Here is a 14,654-nt window from a genome sequence, read left to right as displayed (position 1 = left end):
GTTGATTACTGGTTGATCTCATGCTGTTCACTCGCCTTCATTAATAACATTTAAGATTTGTGCACAATTCCAGGATATTGAACAAATTTAATAGAAATTGAAATGTGGCAAATTCTAAAAACTGGTTTAAATATTTTGCATTAAATGACTTTCATTAAGTGACCACTGTTCCTGCCCCTTTTCCCTCCATGGATCTTTCCACTTCGTCCAAGTCTGCCTCTGGATGGTGTTCTCTTGGATTGGAGGCCACTCTGTCCAGCTTGGGACGGTTTCTCATCAACGCCTTGGGTGGTTCCATGAAATTCCGGAGTAAGAACATGAGCCTTGAGGATGGATTGGACTGTAGTTAATGTCAACAGCTTCTGATCACAATCACTGCACCCGCAACATCGTATATCTGCAATAAATGGATATTTGGTGCAACCCAGATGAGGATGGGTTTTCCTCTTGAGTCTGGTTCCTCTCAAGGTTTCTTCCGAATGCCATCTCGGGGAGTTTTTCATTCACCACAGTTGCCACCGACTCACTCATCAGGGACAAACTTACACTTATTAGGAACATATTCATTTTTTATCTCCACATTATCTGTGTAAAGCTGCTTTGAGACAGTTGTGCTGCTTTGAGACAGTTGTGGAGGTGTTTTGGGGGTTAAAACTATTCATGTGAAACCAGTATTTTGTTCAGCATGACATAAACAATCGATATTGTAGGAAACACCAGACACTTGTACACAATCGATTAAATAGCTGTACGAAGCATTCGCAATTCGATCAAATAAAGGAGAAATAGTTTTTAAGATGTGCACAAGTGACGACATGACTTGGAAGTAGTTTTGAGAATTTAATTTCTGAGCTGAGAAACAAATGTAATATATTTTGATAGACTTGACACAGTTGATAGTTTGGGGAAACAGCAGACAATTGTACATGATCAATCGAATTAACGTACCAAAGCAATTACAATTTGTTCAAAGGAGAAATTGCTTTTATGATATGCTTTTGTTTACGTGTGGAGGTTGAGCAAGTAGTTTTGAGAGCTTAATTTCTGATCTGAGAAACAAGGCAACTGAGGAAAAAACTAGTGAAGTATGTACTGTATTGCGGTTTGGGACACAGCCCCAGGTCTGAGGAGAAAGCTGGCTTTGTTTTGCGTCCTGTGGAGGGGAGTGGCCCGGAATAAACTCCTTCTCCGGCTCTTACTGCCTGCTGACACGGACTGGGGTTTTTTTCCCTACTCGAAACGAGAAGAACGGAGCAAACTTTCTGAGGAAACATGGCGGAGAAGTGGAACCGCATTTGAGCAAGTTGTTGCGGAGTTTCGCGGTGGAGCTGCGGGACATGGTGGCGGTTTGGCGCCTCGTCACTCACGAACTTTAAAAAAGGTAACACCGTCGCGTGCGTTACATCTGAAACGCTCGCATGCGTTACGTTTGAATCTCCTTCGGCCAACCGTCGCATTAAAGCTCACCGCGCGCGCGTCGAGCCCAAGCCTCTCTCTCCCTCAGTCTCTAACGCGCGCGTTTATGGAACCTTTAAATCGATTTATATTTAGTTTCGGTTTCGATATTTTATGACAATTTACCTCAAAATAAACGTGTATTATTTATACCGAAACGCATCTGTTTGAACGCGGCTTTACTCCACAGGCTTCATCTTGTAGTTCACCAGTTGTTTTCCACCAATTTAGCACATTTAGCATATTTTTTCCTTTCAAATAAAACTTTTTTATTTTTATTATTTGTTTTTTTTTTATTTGAAAGGAAAAAATATGCTAAATGTGCTAAATTGGTGGAAAACAACTGGTGAACTACAAGATGAAGCCTGTGGAGTAAAGCCGCGTTCAAACAGATGCGTTTCGGTATAAATAATACACATAATACACGTTTATTTTGAGGTAAATGTCATAAAATATCGAAACCGTTATGACGTGAAAATAGGTTTCATAGTAATAAAATACCACACAAAAAACATGACAAACCTGAATTTGGAGTTGTGACTAATGCTGTACTGTATGCTCTCTTGTTCAGTTTCCTATTACTCATTATGATATCATTACATTTTACTTAAATAAAATTGAGGGGTGAAAAATATTCAAATTCAGTATTTATGTGTGTAATATGTGTGAAAGTTTTAACATTTTATAAGTAGGTTCTTGGATATACAACTTGAACTACAAACAACTTGTACAAAGTTCTAACTAAAACTTAAAAATCATAGCTACAAATGTAAGTTTCCCACCTGATGTTTAAAAAATAAAATTCAACTAAGTGTAAGAGTCAGAAGAGTGCAGTCTTGGCCACGTTCGATCAAAAACATTGTACATTTCATGACTAACAAAAGTACTCAAAGCACGAAAAGTGGTTTGAACAGAAGATCTGGATGATGTCCACATTAAATCGAAACTGTGATGGCATTTTGTTCAGACGTTTCATTGTGGACGAGCCATTTTTTGGATCCGGATTAATGTTGAGACTCCCACTCGCATAACTTGTTTATGTATGAGTTTAGCATTATCCTATACCACATTCATTTTGGTAACAAAACACATAGGACCACTCACTGAAATCTAAATAACAAAGAACAAGTATATTTCAAGAAAATTGTCTTTAGCGGTCTTACTCCAGTGACACTAAATTGGTTCACAACCAAACGGTAACATTTTCAGAAAATCATAGCGTGCACCCAACTTTTGTCTTCATATACATAGTTCAGATAGCATCTTTAAGCTACATGAAGTAATTATTCAGGAAATAGTTATGTACAACAGCAGGGATAATCTGGGACAGGCCTAACAATCATTGGCATGACATTCAAGAAGAACTGGATGTGTTTTGAGACCAGGGTGTAGGTTTGTATTTCTGAAATAGACTTGGATAACTGGTTAGGTTATTATTACCCGTGTCTGTTTTATTCACTGGCGCCGAATGCATCTTGATGTGTCGTTTTGTGTGCATTTCATCTGACAGACCGAGCGTTTGCATGTTTAGCTTTATCATACATGGAAACAAGGAACTTGCACAGCATTCGGTGTAGTGATAAACAGATAATTCGTACGACAGTAAGTAATAGTTTGTTGTGTTGTGCTGTATAAGAGGAATAAAACAGTTCTGGAGACATTGGGCTTGGAAGAGTAGCTCTGCTTGGCATCGTTGATTGCAAATCACAACAAGCGTTTCATTCCTATTGTACGTACAATCTGGTGTTCTTCAGCACATGCAGTAAAACAAGCAATATATTACACTCAATTTCTAACGCCGGCCAGTCTTTTAATTTTGAACATCTGTAAAACATCTGGGAAGTAGTGTCAGGCTGCAATGTTTTGTCTCGATGTTTATAAAGCTTGGCATGGAGACTTATTTTTTATTTAGAGGTTATTTTAATGAGCTCGGAGGGGTTCTTTACTTGGGTACCTTTCCCTGCACAGTAACTCTGGCGGGGGTATCCAAACACTGGGGGGTGTCCAAACACATGTAGCGTAAAACTGTGATCCTGCAACTCATGAGCCATCGTTCTTGTACTTGTTCAGCACAGAAATGTGCTTATTATGGTGATTTCCTCATAGTTCTCTTGACTACCTGCATCACTAAAGCAATGTATTTCATTTAAACTCACTATTTCAGGGAAATTTCAATCAGCTTCAGGGTTGCCAGATTTGAGTTGGGAGAAAAATAAGAGGACAGAAATGCACCCAGAGGTTCAAGGAATCAAAAAAAGGTATAAAAATAAAAAATTACATAAAAATCACTACATTTGGAGAAAAAAAAAAAAATGCATTTCAATACTTGGACATTTTTTTTTGTGAAATGACATTTGTTTTTCGTTTTAATAAACGTATTGCGATACTTCCTAATATTTGAAGAAGAAAAAAAAGAATCGTGTGATGCAAATTATGATATCGATACTATTTTGTCACTTTGCCCAGCTCTGAACCACAGCCCACAATGTTTTAAACATTATAATATATTTTTACAGTTTGCATTAAAAATTAAACACCAGGTTGGTTTGCAAATCACAGGCACGGAGCATGTACAGTATGCAAATGTTTTACCCGTCAACCTCAAATAATAACTGTAGAGTAATTTCTGTAGACATGGCAACCCTAATAATCCTACGTTTCTGGATAACTATAAAGATGAGCAATTTTTTCCTAGGTGAAATATTGGCCAATGATGTGTGTGTGTGTGTGTGTGTTAATGTATATGAAAGAAAGAAACACACACACACACACACACACACACACTTTCCTCTCCGCTCATGTTTCCGTGCTTCTTCTCACTTCCAGTCTGTCACTCGGCCTTATTCAAACTCGTTTATCATCTGATGTCTGCTTCGTTTGTTCGTCTCTCGTTTGTCTTTGCGTCTTTATTATGTCCCTAAATGGACAGCAGGATGAAAGATGAGGAGCAAACATTTTACGTCCGTTCCAGGTAGGAATTTGGCTATAATTGTCGAAGGCGAGTCTTTGTAATAGAAGTGCTTGATGTGGCTGTTTTTTTTGTTTTCTTGTTTTTTTTTTGTTTTTTTGTTTTTTTCTTTCTTGACTTGTATGTTTTTGTCTGGGGGGGGACCTTTTGTTGGTTTCTGTATGGATTTGTTTTGAGACACAAAAGAGTCTAAAAGAGGGTCACATTTCTCTGTGTGTGTGTGTGTGAGAGAGATCTATTCATGGCTTTAATTTTTGGGCCATCCCTTGTTTGATGATGTTTCTGAACAATCCTTCTGGACTGAAGAAGAGAAAGTTTTTCACCCTACAAGGTTTGTTGCTTTAGTAGGGAACCCATGGTCTCTAAGGAACCCCTTCAGAGAGCTCAACACCAATCAATTTAGGACTCTTAAAGTGAAGAATGTAGTAATGTCAAAGTATATTAATTGGTAATACTTGAATTAAACATTATTTTCTTATAACAGGACGTCACACATTGTTCTATTTTTTATTGCATCACAGCAGAATATATTTTTATTTATTTAAGAATGGCTCATATATATTTTCTTTTTCCAATAATAGTTACAGTAAATATTTTGGCGCATCCTTGACAAAAAAAAAAGTATGTTAATGCAGCTTTAATTAGTTGTTCCTTCATCAGACTCTATTATACTTTATTGACGTTCATAATAAAGAAAAGTTAATCATATCAGTAATTGTGTGCTCTTTGTTCTAACATAAGTACAAAACACACACCCTGTTGAAACTTGGAGAAAATTGGATACACACACTCAGGGTTGGAAACACAATCCATTTCTGTTTTGGGAGAATTATAGCTGCCTCAGCCACATCTGCTCGTAGAGCTCCACCACTCAATATTTCATGGCTGTATTTAAACTTTAATAGCACGGCTCTTACACACCGGTCGTCTTCGGTGCTGTGGTTCCTCGTAAGAGAGGACGAAATATGATGAAGAACATGGTAGATTTCAGTTCCTGCTTTCTAGTTTTTCACTTTGTAGCCTAGATAATTTCAGCACCACCCAATAAGTTAGTAAAGATGCTTTCATTTTCACTTCCTGCTATTAACGATCAGCAACTGTCACTCCACCGTGTTTCACTGCCCAAACGACAGGTTTTGGATCTTCATTCCATTGCTCATCAGACTCGGTTGTCTCATTGTATACATTAGATTTTTTTTTTCCTCACATCTTTGTTTCTATACAACATGTAACAGCTTTTTTTCTTCTTCTGTGAATAGATGAATAATTAAATTTAATGAAATGAAGAACAAACAAGACTGGAAAAGGTCAAAAGTCACCGGTAGATGACTGGATTCTATAAAGCTTTAATACATTTGGCAAAATTCCTGATAGAATAGAGACATTTTTTATAAATTAGGTTTGGAAAAACATTATTCTTAAAGCGCCAAAGATTAAATTGATCCAAATGATAAAAAATATACACTATAGGAACAAAAGTTTGGGACTTTCCAGCCATCGTCTGACTTTTTCATCCAAATGTGGTTCTTTCCCAAACTGTTACTTCAAAGATAAAGGCATGCAATTGTATGGGACGTCTTTGGATGTGGTAGCAGCATGACGTTTTCCCTTCACTAGGAGATCCAAACCTATTCTAACATGACAATACCCCTGTTCACAAAGCCAGCTCTATGAAAATGTGCTTTATATGGGTTTGGAGTGGAAGATCTCTTGCTATAGAGCTCTGAACTTAACCTTATTGAATACTTTTGAATTGGAACCTCCTGCTCCCCAGGCCTCCTCACCCTACATCAGTACCTGACTTTGAATTTCCACAAACACACTCCAAAATATAGTGGAACATCATCTCAGAAGAGTGGAGGACTAAATGGGAACAGCACAAGTGGATTAAATGTGAAATGGGAAGTTAGAAAGCACATACTAAAACTTGTGCTTGGGTGTCCACAAACTTTTGTCATTTTTCTTATTTAAAAATTTCAGTAAATCTTCTCTAATTTTAAGCTTTTTCTATGGATGTTCTTTATCATTAGAAGTAACTATAAATGGTTAAAATACACATTTTCATGTTCAAATGAATACATCGTAATAAACTGAGTTGACAATAGAACCGTTCACATTCTCACATTTAGAATTTGAATATACATCAGTAAAACATTGTTAGTAACTCTCCTGGATGTGGAAAATGAAGCAAAGACACAGGCAAAATCTTTCTTTGCTCTGTAACTGGGCGTCGCTCTTTTAATGGCACTGAGGTCACTTTGGGCAAAGAGCTGGAATTACCGCAGACAAGTGGATTTGCTCAGCTTGGCCTCAGAAATCTGGCCAGTGCCCCGGTAAAGTCGTCTTCTCCGTGACACACTCATCAGGGCTGCTGCAAAACAAGAAGAAAATGGAAGAGAAGAAAGAAATACCCAGATGGTTTGACTCGAAATTTGCTGACTGTAATATATAAATAGTCGCAGTTACCAAAAATAAATCAAATCATTTAGATGGCATGTATGTATCAGGATATACACTATAAGGGCCAAAAGACTTTCCGTATTGAGAGAGATATTGAGATTCCATATTGAGTCCCCATTTGCTTATAGAAATAACCTCCACTCTTCAGGGAAGATGTTCCACTAGATTTTTAGTGTGGGCTTGTATAGACTTGTGGGATTTCATTCAGCAACAAGGGCAAACAAATAACTGATCCATCACAATCCATGGAAAATGAACTACTTTTGATCAAAATTGAATAGTACCCCAACTCACAAATTCATGTGTTTTGACTCAAGCTTCCCCTCATTCGAATTCCCAGCAAGCGTTTATGAAGACGGATGTTCTTACCAGGTAAGAACCTTGTAATTACAGCAGTGAAAAGGACATATTAACGCTGTGTTGTTTTTTAAAGGAGGCAGGACTTTGAGGCTTTCAGGAGAATCCTGTTTTTCGTCAGGTTTAGGGGATGAAAGAATTTAACACGGATCATGTTGCTAACTGATGAGCCGCATGTAGTAACAGTATGTTCTCATAAATCTGTTTGTAGCTTTATCAAGATAATTTGACTTCACCTACCTTCACAAGCAGGAATTTCAAGTTTCAAATATCCAATAAACAATATAAGGCATTTGATGAGGTCAAGAAAAAAAAACCCATTCCCCTATTGGTGGATCGGTATGACCGTGCTCACACACATAATTTGCTTCAAGATGGCTGATCTTAACAAATTCCAATTTGAGAGAGAAGTCCAGTACTAGTTGCTTGGTGTTTCCTGGTTTAGACTCCGAATGTACGGCTTGTGGTCTGTCTGTCTGTCTGTCTGGAAGTTGGAGATGCATTAACACAGGGGTCCAGGAGTCCCAGGAACTCCAACTTGGAGGTGAGCGTGGAGTTAATTATGGTGTTAAACGATGAACTGTAGTCCACAAACAGCATTTTTGCATAATTCCCTTTTCTGCTGTCCAGGTGGCTCATCGTTGTGTGGAGTGGATGAGCAATGGCGTCCTCAGTAGGGTGGTTCTGGCGGTACATAAAATGGAGAGTATCCAGTAGTGATGCAGTGTGGTAGTCTCTGTCCAGTCTTTTAAAGAACTTTATTACTGCTGAGGTCAGGGCTACAGGGCAGTAGTCATTGAGTCATGGGGGCTGGGGTTTCTTTGGGACAGAAACAATGGTGGACTGTTTCAAGCATGAGGGAATAACAGACTGTTCCAGGGAGAGGTTGAATATCTCCGTGAACACCGGTGCTAGTTGGTCAGTGAAGGCTTTCAGAACCCGACCTGTGATCCTGCTGCCTTTCTGGTATTAACTCTCCTGAATGCTTTTTGTGGCGCTAGCGTGGTTGGCTGCAGCCGCGAAGTGAGCATAAAAGATGTTTAGCTCGTCTGCCAGAGAAGCGTCCGCATTCCACATTCTGGAGGATGGTGTTTTGTAGTCCGTGATGGTTCTCAGTCCCTGCCACAGGCTCCTACACCATGTTGAAACTGTTGTAGGCAGCAGAGCGTTTTATCCACCCACAGCTTCTGGTTGGGAAACATTCTGGTGGTGGTTTTCTGTACAGTATCATCCGCTAGTTTTTCGATGAATCCCACAACCGCTTTTGTAAACATGTTGAGGTCATCAGAGCTGCGCCCGAACATGCCCCAGTCTGCGTCTATAGAAACGTGCAATATTTGTCTAGAAACCCAAACTCGAAAACATTTTAAAATGGACATCGTCTCAAAGCAGCTTTACACAGAAGTTATAAGGTTGTATAAAATAATGTGCAAGTTTATTGCCTATAAGTTTGTCGCTTATAATTTTTTATTCCTAATGAGTCAGCCAGTGGTGACCGTGGCAGGGAAAACTCCCTGAGATGGCATGAGGAAGAAACCTGAAGAGGAACCAGACTCCTTTCATTACACTTCCATTGTTGGTGTGCGATAATAGGCACTTAATTGCAAAACTGTTTGTGCAACCTGTGATCCTGAACCCTTGTAGCAGACTGTCGATATTAATGACAGGATGTGTAGTATGTCTTACAGCGTGATTTAGAAGATACATTTATGCAAAAAGGGAAGTTCTTGTCCAGAAGTCTAAGACAACACCTCATTTAGGTAAGGAGAAGCATAGAAGGTTCCTCAATAGGATTCATTTAGTAGTTTTAATAAACATTTGCTCCTCAATGTAAAAAAAACCTGCACAGAGAAACAGTTATAGTCTTTGGACCCTAATTGAACTTGACAAGCGTCAGCAGGTGTTGATTGAAGGACACACACATTTCCTTTTTTCCCTTCAGTTGTATTTCAACCGACCGAGTGCTTAAAAGGCCAGAACACTGAGGAGCAGCAGTCATTCGACATCGCACAACCCATCAAACAGCAGCTGGCAGATGACAGCAAGAATCGCACCACACACGATCGAATCCTAAACACAGTAAAGTTTGAGGTTTCTGAATCCTGTACCGTGTTTTTACTGACGCACTGGGGCGAGTACAATCTCCTGATCAGGGTACACCAGATTTAATCCTTCGAGCCGGATAGTAAACTTCCTAATAGCCAGGCTTAACGTTACCTGTATTTACCCAACACTCAGAGGGACACGTTGTACCTTCAAGCAGTTAACATTAAGCAGGGAGTCTGTTTGGACGATCTGAACAGTGGATCTCAGGAAGCCTCAGCCTGCTCTAATGGGCATTAACGCTAAACAGCTGCGGCACTGCATTTCTAGCCACGTCTTGCGCAGAGGCAGGCAGGTCCAGTCCGCCAAGGGAGAGAACGTAGCCGCAAAGCAAGAGAGATCGCCACTGAAGGAATGGTTGCGGCGCCACAGGAGAAAAAGGAGGAAGAGGTAAGAGATTGTTGAGACGACGAGGAGGGTCGTTTCAATAAAATGCCGTCTGGGTTCTTCGTGGATTTAAATGTTTGTGGGGAGGTTTTCCAAGGCCAAGACCTTAAATGACCTTTAGTTGCAGGTTTTATTTAGGAAGAAATTGTGCAGAAGGCTATAAATGAACATGTAGAGAAGGGGAAAACATCACCACCAGAACATTTTCGGTATTTGTCCTGGATGTTTCCTGGAAGGCAAACTCTCTTCTTCTAAAGGATATTTCTACTTCTAAAGGATTCTGGTGGAACGTGAAGATTTTAGGATTATTGATCATCAGTACATGATTTTCATCTTCCTTATATTGTTCAGTGAAGCATTTGAAAGGGCATCAAATATAAAACCATGACCTTCATATACTGTATGTGTGTGTGTGTGTGTGTGTGTGTGTGTGTGTGTGTGTCTCACACAATAATATATATATATATATATATATATATATATATATATATATATATATATATATATATATATATATATATATATGTATATTGTGTGTCTGGCTGTGTGTTCAGTCTCCTGGCAGTGTGTTCAGTTATCTGTTTTTGTGTTGAGTCTCTTGGTTGTGTTCAATTTGCTAGTTGTTTATCAGGCAATGTGTTCAGTTATCTGGTTGTGTGCGTTTGGCTGTATTTTCAAATTCCTGGTTGTGTGTTTGGCTGTGTGTTCAATCTCCTGGTTGTGAGTCTGGCTGTGTTTATTGTTTTTGGTTGTGTGTCTGGCTGTTTGGTCAGAATCGTTGTTTGTTTGGTTTCCTGGTTCTGTGTCCAGTTTCCTGGATGAGTGTCTGGTAGTGTGTTCGGTTTCCTGTTTGTGTGTATCTGAAAGATTATTTATTTTGTATTTGTGATAGAAATGTTCTGATTTATGACTATCACCATGAGGAAAATCAGATTTTCAACCAATATTGTTTTCTTCATTTAATAATTTTTCCATCAAGCAAATAAATGCCTCAGGCCACAAAAGTAATGGCGTTAAACCCTGCCCATTCTTTTCTCCAATCTCTGCTCTTACGCCTTTCTGTTTCTCTTTGTCTCCAGGATGGAGGCCTCGTGTCTGGAGCTGGCGCTGGAGGGAGAGCGTCTGTGTAAGACAGGTGATTACCGTGTAGGCGTCTCCTTCTTCGAGTCTGCCATCCAGGTAGGGACGGAGGACCTGCAGATCCTCAGCGCCATCTACAGCCAGCTGGGCAATGCCTACTTCCACCTCCAGGACTACACCAAAGCGCTCGAATTCCACCGCCATGACCTCACTCTTACCCGGTGAGTTTCTGGAATGTTCTTTCGCATGCCACGTGCACCAGCATCACACTTCGTTCTCTGCATTTTTTTTTTTTTTTAGATGCGATCGATTCTGGGCGATTCTAGAAACAGAGAACCAACTGATATTCTTTCATTTTACTGAAACTTGTAATAGTTGAATTTTTTCCTACTAAAGTCACTTGCATTAGAATTATAGTAAAGAATTAATATCATCAAAATAATTCCTCACAAAATAGAAACCAGCCAAGTCTCTGTGAACATTTTTTAGTTTTCGAAGTACATTTCATTCTTTTTTCAAATCCAATCTTTGTCGAGCTGAAATGCTTTTCCACTAGATTTTGGAGTGTGGAGATTTATGTTCATTCAGACACAAGGGTGTTGGTAAAGTGAGATACTGATGTAGGTGAAGTGAGGAAGCCTAGGGTGCAGTCAGTGTCCACATTCATCCCAAAGGTGTTCGGTAGGGTTTGAGTTTTATCGCAGGAGACCTTCCACTCCAACCCATGGAAAGCATATCTTCATGGAGCTGGTTTTGTGCATAGGATCCTTGTCAGGTTCGGGTCTTCTAGAGAAAAAGTAATATTTTGAATGTTACCACATCCAAAGACATTCTATACAATTGTGTGCCTCCCTGTTTGTGCTAATAGATCAGGAAGGAACCACATATAATTGGAAAGTCAGGTGTTCCAATACTTTTGTCCATAACATTTTTATTTCTGAGAAAACTGTAATCCGATCTATACAACCTAAAACTTTCTCGTGGCGGAAAAACATACACAAAGGTTTTCTTACAGAAATAAATACAATAATTCCATCAGTTAATGAATACGAACTTACGTACTTCCTATACATGTTACCATGGCAAAGATTATAGAATACTTTTCGTAAAATCACATTTTTTTTGGTAGCTGCCCTTAAGGTTGATTCTGTCTGATGGATTGATGTTCAGTGGTGTTCTGTCAAATGCAGCACACTTGATTGAATTACACCAAACTGGGACTTGTGATTAAAATGATTACGAGACGTGTAAATATGCAGTTCAGGAAGTGGAACGAAACGTCGTGTTTGAAAAATAAATGCGCTTCGGTTTTCTTTTCCGAAGAAAATAAAATTTTCCTGCCTTCTTATCTTTTTACCTCCGAAAGCACATTTGGGGAAAAAACGATCAGATGTAGGTAATCAAATATTTAACACCTTGCAGCCTATGACATTCTCCGTCTAACTTTTTTTTTAATATACATACGATACCTCTGTCTGATTTCATCTCCTGCGAAACTCCTGGCATTTACAGAGTCCTGATTCAAATCAAGTTTTTCATGAGGGGGGAAAAATGCTCAAACATGCCGAGATTATGATCCTCAGGACTGCTTTGGAGAGCCACCAAACAAACCTGTTTATCAGGCCTTTAAAGTGCAGTGTTCTCCAGATCTCGCTCGAAAACCAGAGGCCTTCATGAGGTGCTGGAGGAAGATAAAAACAACATGCACTATATGGACAACAGTCCTATATTTGCAAACGATTGAACATCTGTTTTTTTCTTTTCAGAACAATCGGAGATCACCAGGGTGAGGCCAAAGCAAGCGGGAATCTCGGGAACACGCTGAAGGTTCTGGGCCGGTATGACGAGGCGGCGACTTGTTGCCAGAAACACCTGGATATTTCTCGGATGCTCCATGACAAGGTGATAAACGTTCTTCTAGTGAAGTGTGAGTGGGAGCTGTGCAGTTTAAAGCAATGGTTTCAATTCCAATTGATAATTTCAGGCGATTGTTGCTAAAAAGATGATGCCTCGGTACAAGACAAGCCCGCATTATTATTCCAAGCATGTGCTAACACGAAGCTACCACCACCATGCTTTACAGAACTTATATATTGTATACAAAGGTTCACCCTAATTGGAGGAAGTGTACAACTTGTACATCTTTTTTTGTTGTTGTTTGTTTCTTGAAGACATTTTTCCTCTCACTTGAAGGTATTTTGTTGTAGATTCATTGTTTAGAACTTAAAGTCCGCTTGTGTGACTTGTATCAAGTTCAAGAGAGTGAATATTTATGCTCGGCGCGGTACGATCGTACGGCACGTGCCGCTCGACCCAAGTAAGTGTGTAAATAGGTTTTTTCGGACGTGGTCTTTTTTCAGTCCAGACAGTGTGTGTGTGTGTGTGTGTGTGTGTTTGAAGACTATTTTAGTATCATATAGTCATATAGTCACATGGTAGGCGACGATCCATTATAGCCATGTCATCAACAGTGGTTACTTTCCTCTAAAATGTAAGTGTGTGTGTGTGTGTGTGTGTGTGTGTGTGTGGTTTGATAGGTGGGGCAGGCACGGGCGCTGTATAATTATGGGAACGTGTACCATGCCAAGGGGAAGAACATATGTTGGAGTGGGATGGACCCTGGAGAGTTTCCAGAGGAGGCGCGTATCGCGTTAAAGAAAGCAACAGAGTATTATGAGTAAGTGTGTGTGTGTGTGTGTATGAGACTGACTGTTTGTCTGTCTTTCTGTGTGACATTGAATGTGTTGTGGTGTGTGTGTGTGTTTGTACTATCTGTTGTGTGTTATAGTATCTGTGCTGATGTGTGTTAGCTTTTGATCATGCTTGTGTGTTGGTTTGTATGCATTGCTAAAGTGTGTGTTTTGCATGCTGTGATGTTTTTCTGCATGTGCGTGTTAAATATATATATATATATATATATATATATATATATATATATATATATATATATATATATATATATATATATATATATATATATATATATATATATAGGTGTGTGCACGCGCGTGTATGTGTGTGTGAGGGGTATGCCTTTGATCATCCTTGTGTGTGCACGTTATGGTGCGCATGTGTGTGTTTTGCATGTTATGATGCACACGTGTTTCTACTATCTGGTGCGTGCATGTTATGGTGTGTGTGTGTGTGTTTTTGCACACTATGAAGTGTGTTAGTGTGCATGTGTAGAAGCTGATGTGTGTTTTTGTGTGCGCGTGTTTACAGCTGCACAAACAATAGTGATACAGGAACTAACTTGTTACGCAACAATGAAATGTAACAATAAATGGATAAAAAATCAATAAATAATTTAGCCAGGGACACTTTGTTGAGGCACACGATGACGCTCCGTCACGAGACATAATGAACAGAAAGTCAGAACATCACACCGCCCACGGTTTCTTGGAAATGCACAAAAGCAGACAGGAAGGTTCTGCCGATCCGCCGATGTCACGTGAGGAAGTCGTGACTGTGGGCTAAATTAAAGAGTCGGGACTGTATCACAGACGTGAGCTTTTAATCCAGGCACTTACACACTTATGCACACTTATACACACACGAACCCGAAACAGCAGCCATTTGAACTGTGTGTCGATTTGGCAGCACAGCACTGCTTCCTAATTACCCGTAAGCGTTTTACTGCTCGTAAATTTTACTGCTCGCACTATAAATCCCCCAACATATTTTCTACATGCGTCATGATGCGAAACACATGGTACGGGTACGTAACGACTTGGCGTGAAAAAACTTAATCCATAATTAAACCCTTAAAAAAGCACTTTTATACGAATGGCCTGATTTCTAAATGACTTCCGTTCTATAGCCATGAAATAAAAAAATGGCAAGA

The 14,654-nt window shown here is 39.5% G+C and overlaps 2 protein-coding genes across 4 annotated transcripts in view; one reads left to right on the top strand and one right to left on the bottom strand.

The window, feature by feature from the left end:
* The first annotated feature begins 1,106 nt into the window (after positions 1-1,106).
* gpsm2l (G protein signaling modulator 2, like) overlaps positions 1,107-14,654 on the top strand; it is a 19,972-nt gene continuing 6,424 nt past the window's right edge. The window contains exons 1-4 of one of the 3 annotated variants that reach the window (XM_083521378.1): positions 1,107-1,381; positions 10,810-11,031; positions 12,577-12,712; positions 13,348-13,487. In XM_083521378.1, the coding sequence (XP_083377504.1) occupies positions 10,811-11,031; positions 12,577-12,712; positions 13,348-13,487 (497 nt within the window). In that variant the 5' untranslated portion in view covers positions 1,107-1,381; position 10,810. Of the gene's footprint in view, positions 1,382-4,211; positions 4,427-9,181; positions 9,734-10,809; positions 11,032-12,576; positions 12,713-13,347; positions 13,488-14,654 lie in introns of those variants that run through there. The other 2 variants (XM_083521377.1, XM_083521376.1) reach the window with 2 other exon arrangements.
* The window catches only part of LOC310715159 (AP-1 complex subunit sigma-2), a 105,859-nt gene continuing 94,290 nt past the window's right edge, over positions 3,086-14,654 (bottom strand). The window contains exon 6 of the transcript XR_014530247.1: positions 3,086-3,106. The gene's annotated coding sequence lies outside the window, so the exon portion shown is untranslated. The remainder of the gene's footprint in view (positions 3,107-14,654) is intronic.

The sequence above is a fragment of the Silurus aristotelis genome, assembly GCF_946808225.1.
Source record: "Silurus aristotelis genome assembly, chromosome: 19".
Taxonomy (NCBI): Eukaryota; Metazoa; Chordata; class Actinopteri; order Siluriformes; family Siluridae; genus Silurus; species Silurus aristotelis.
This window is presented reverse-complemented; position numbering and strand designations above follow the sequence as displayed.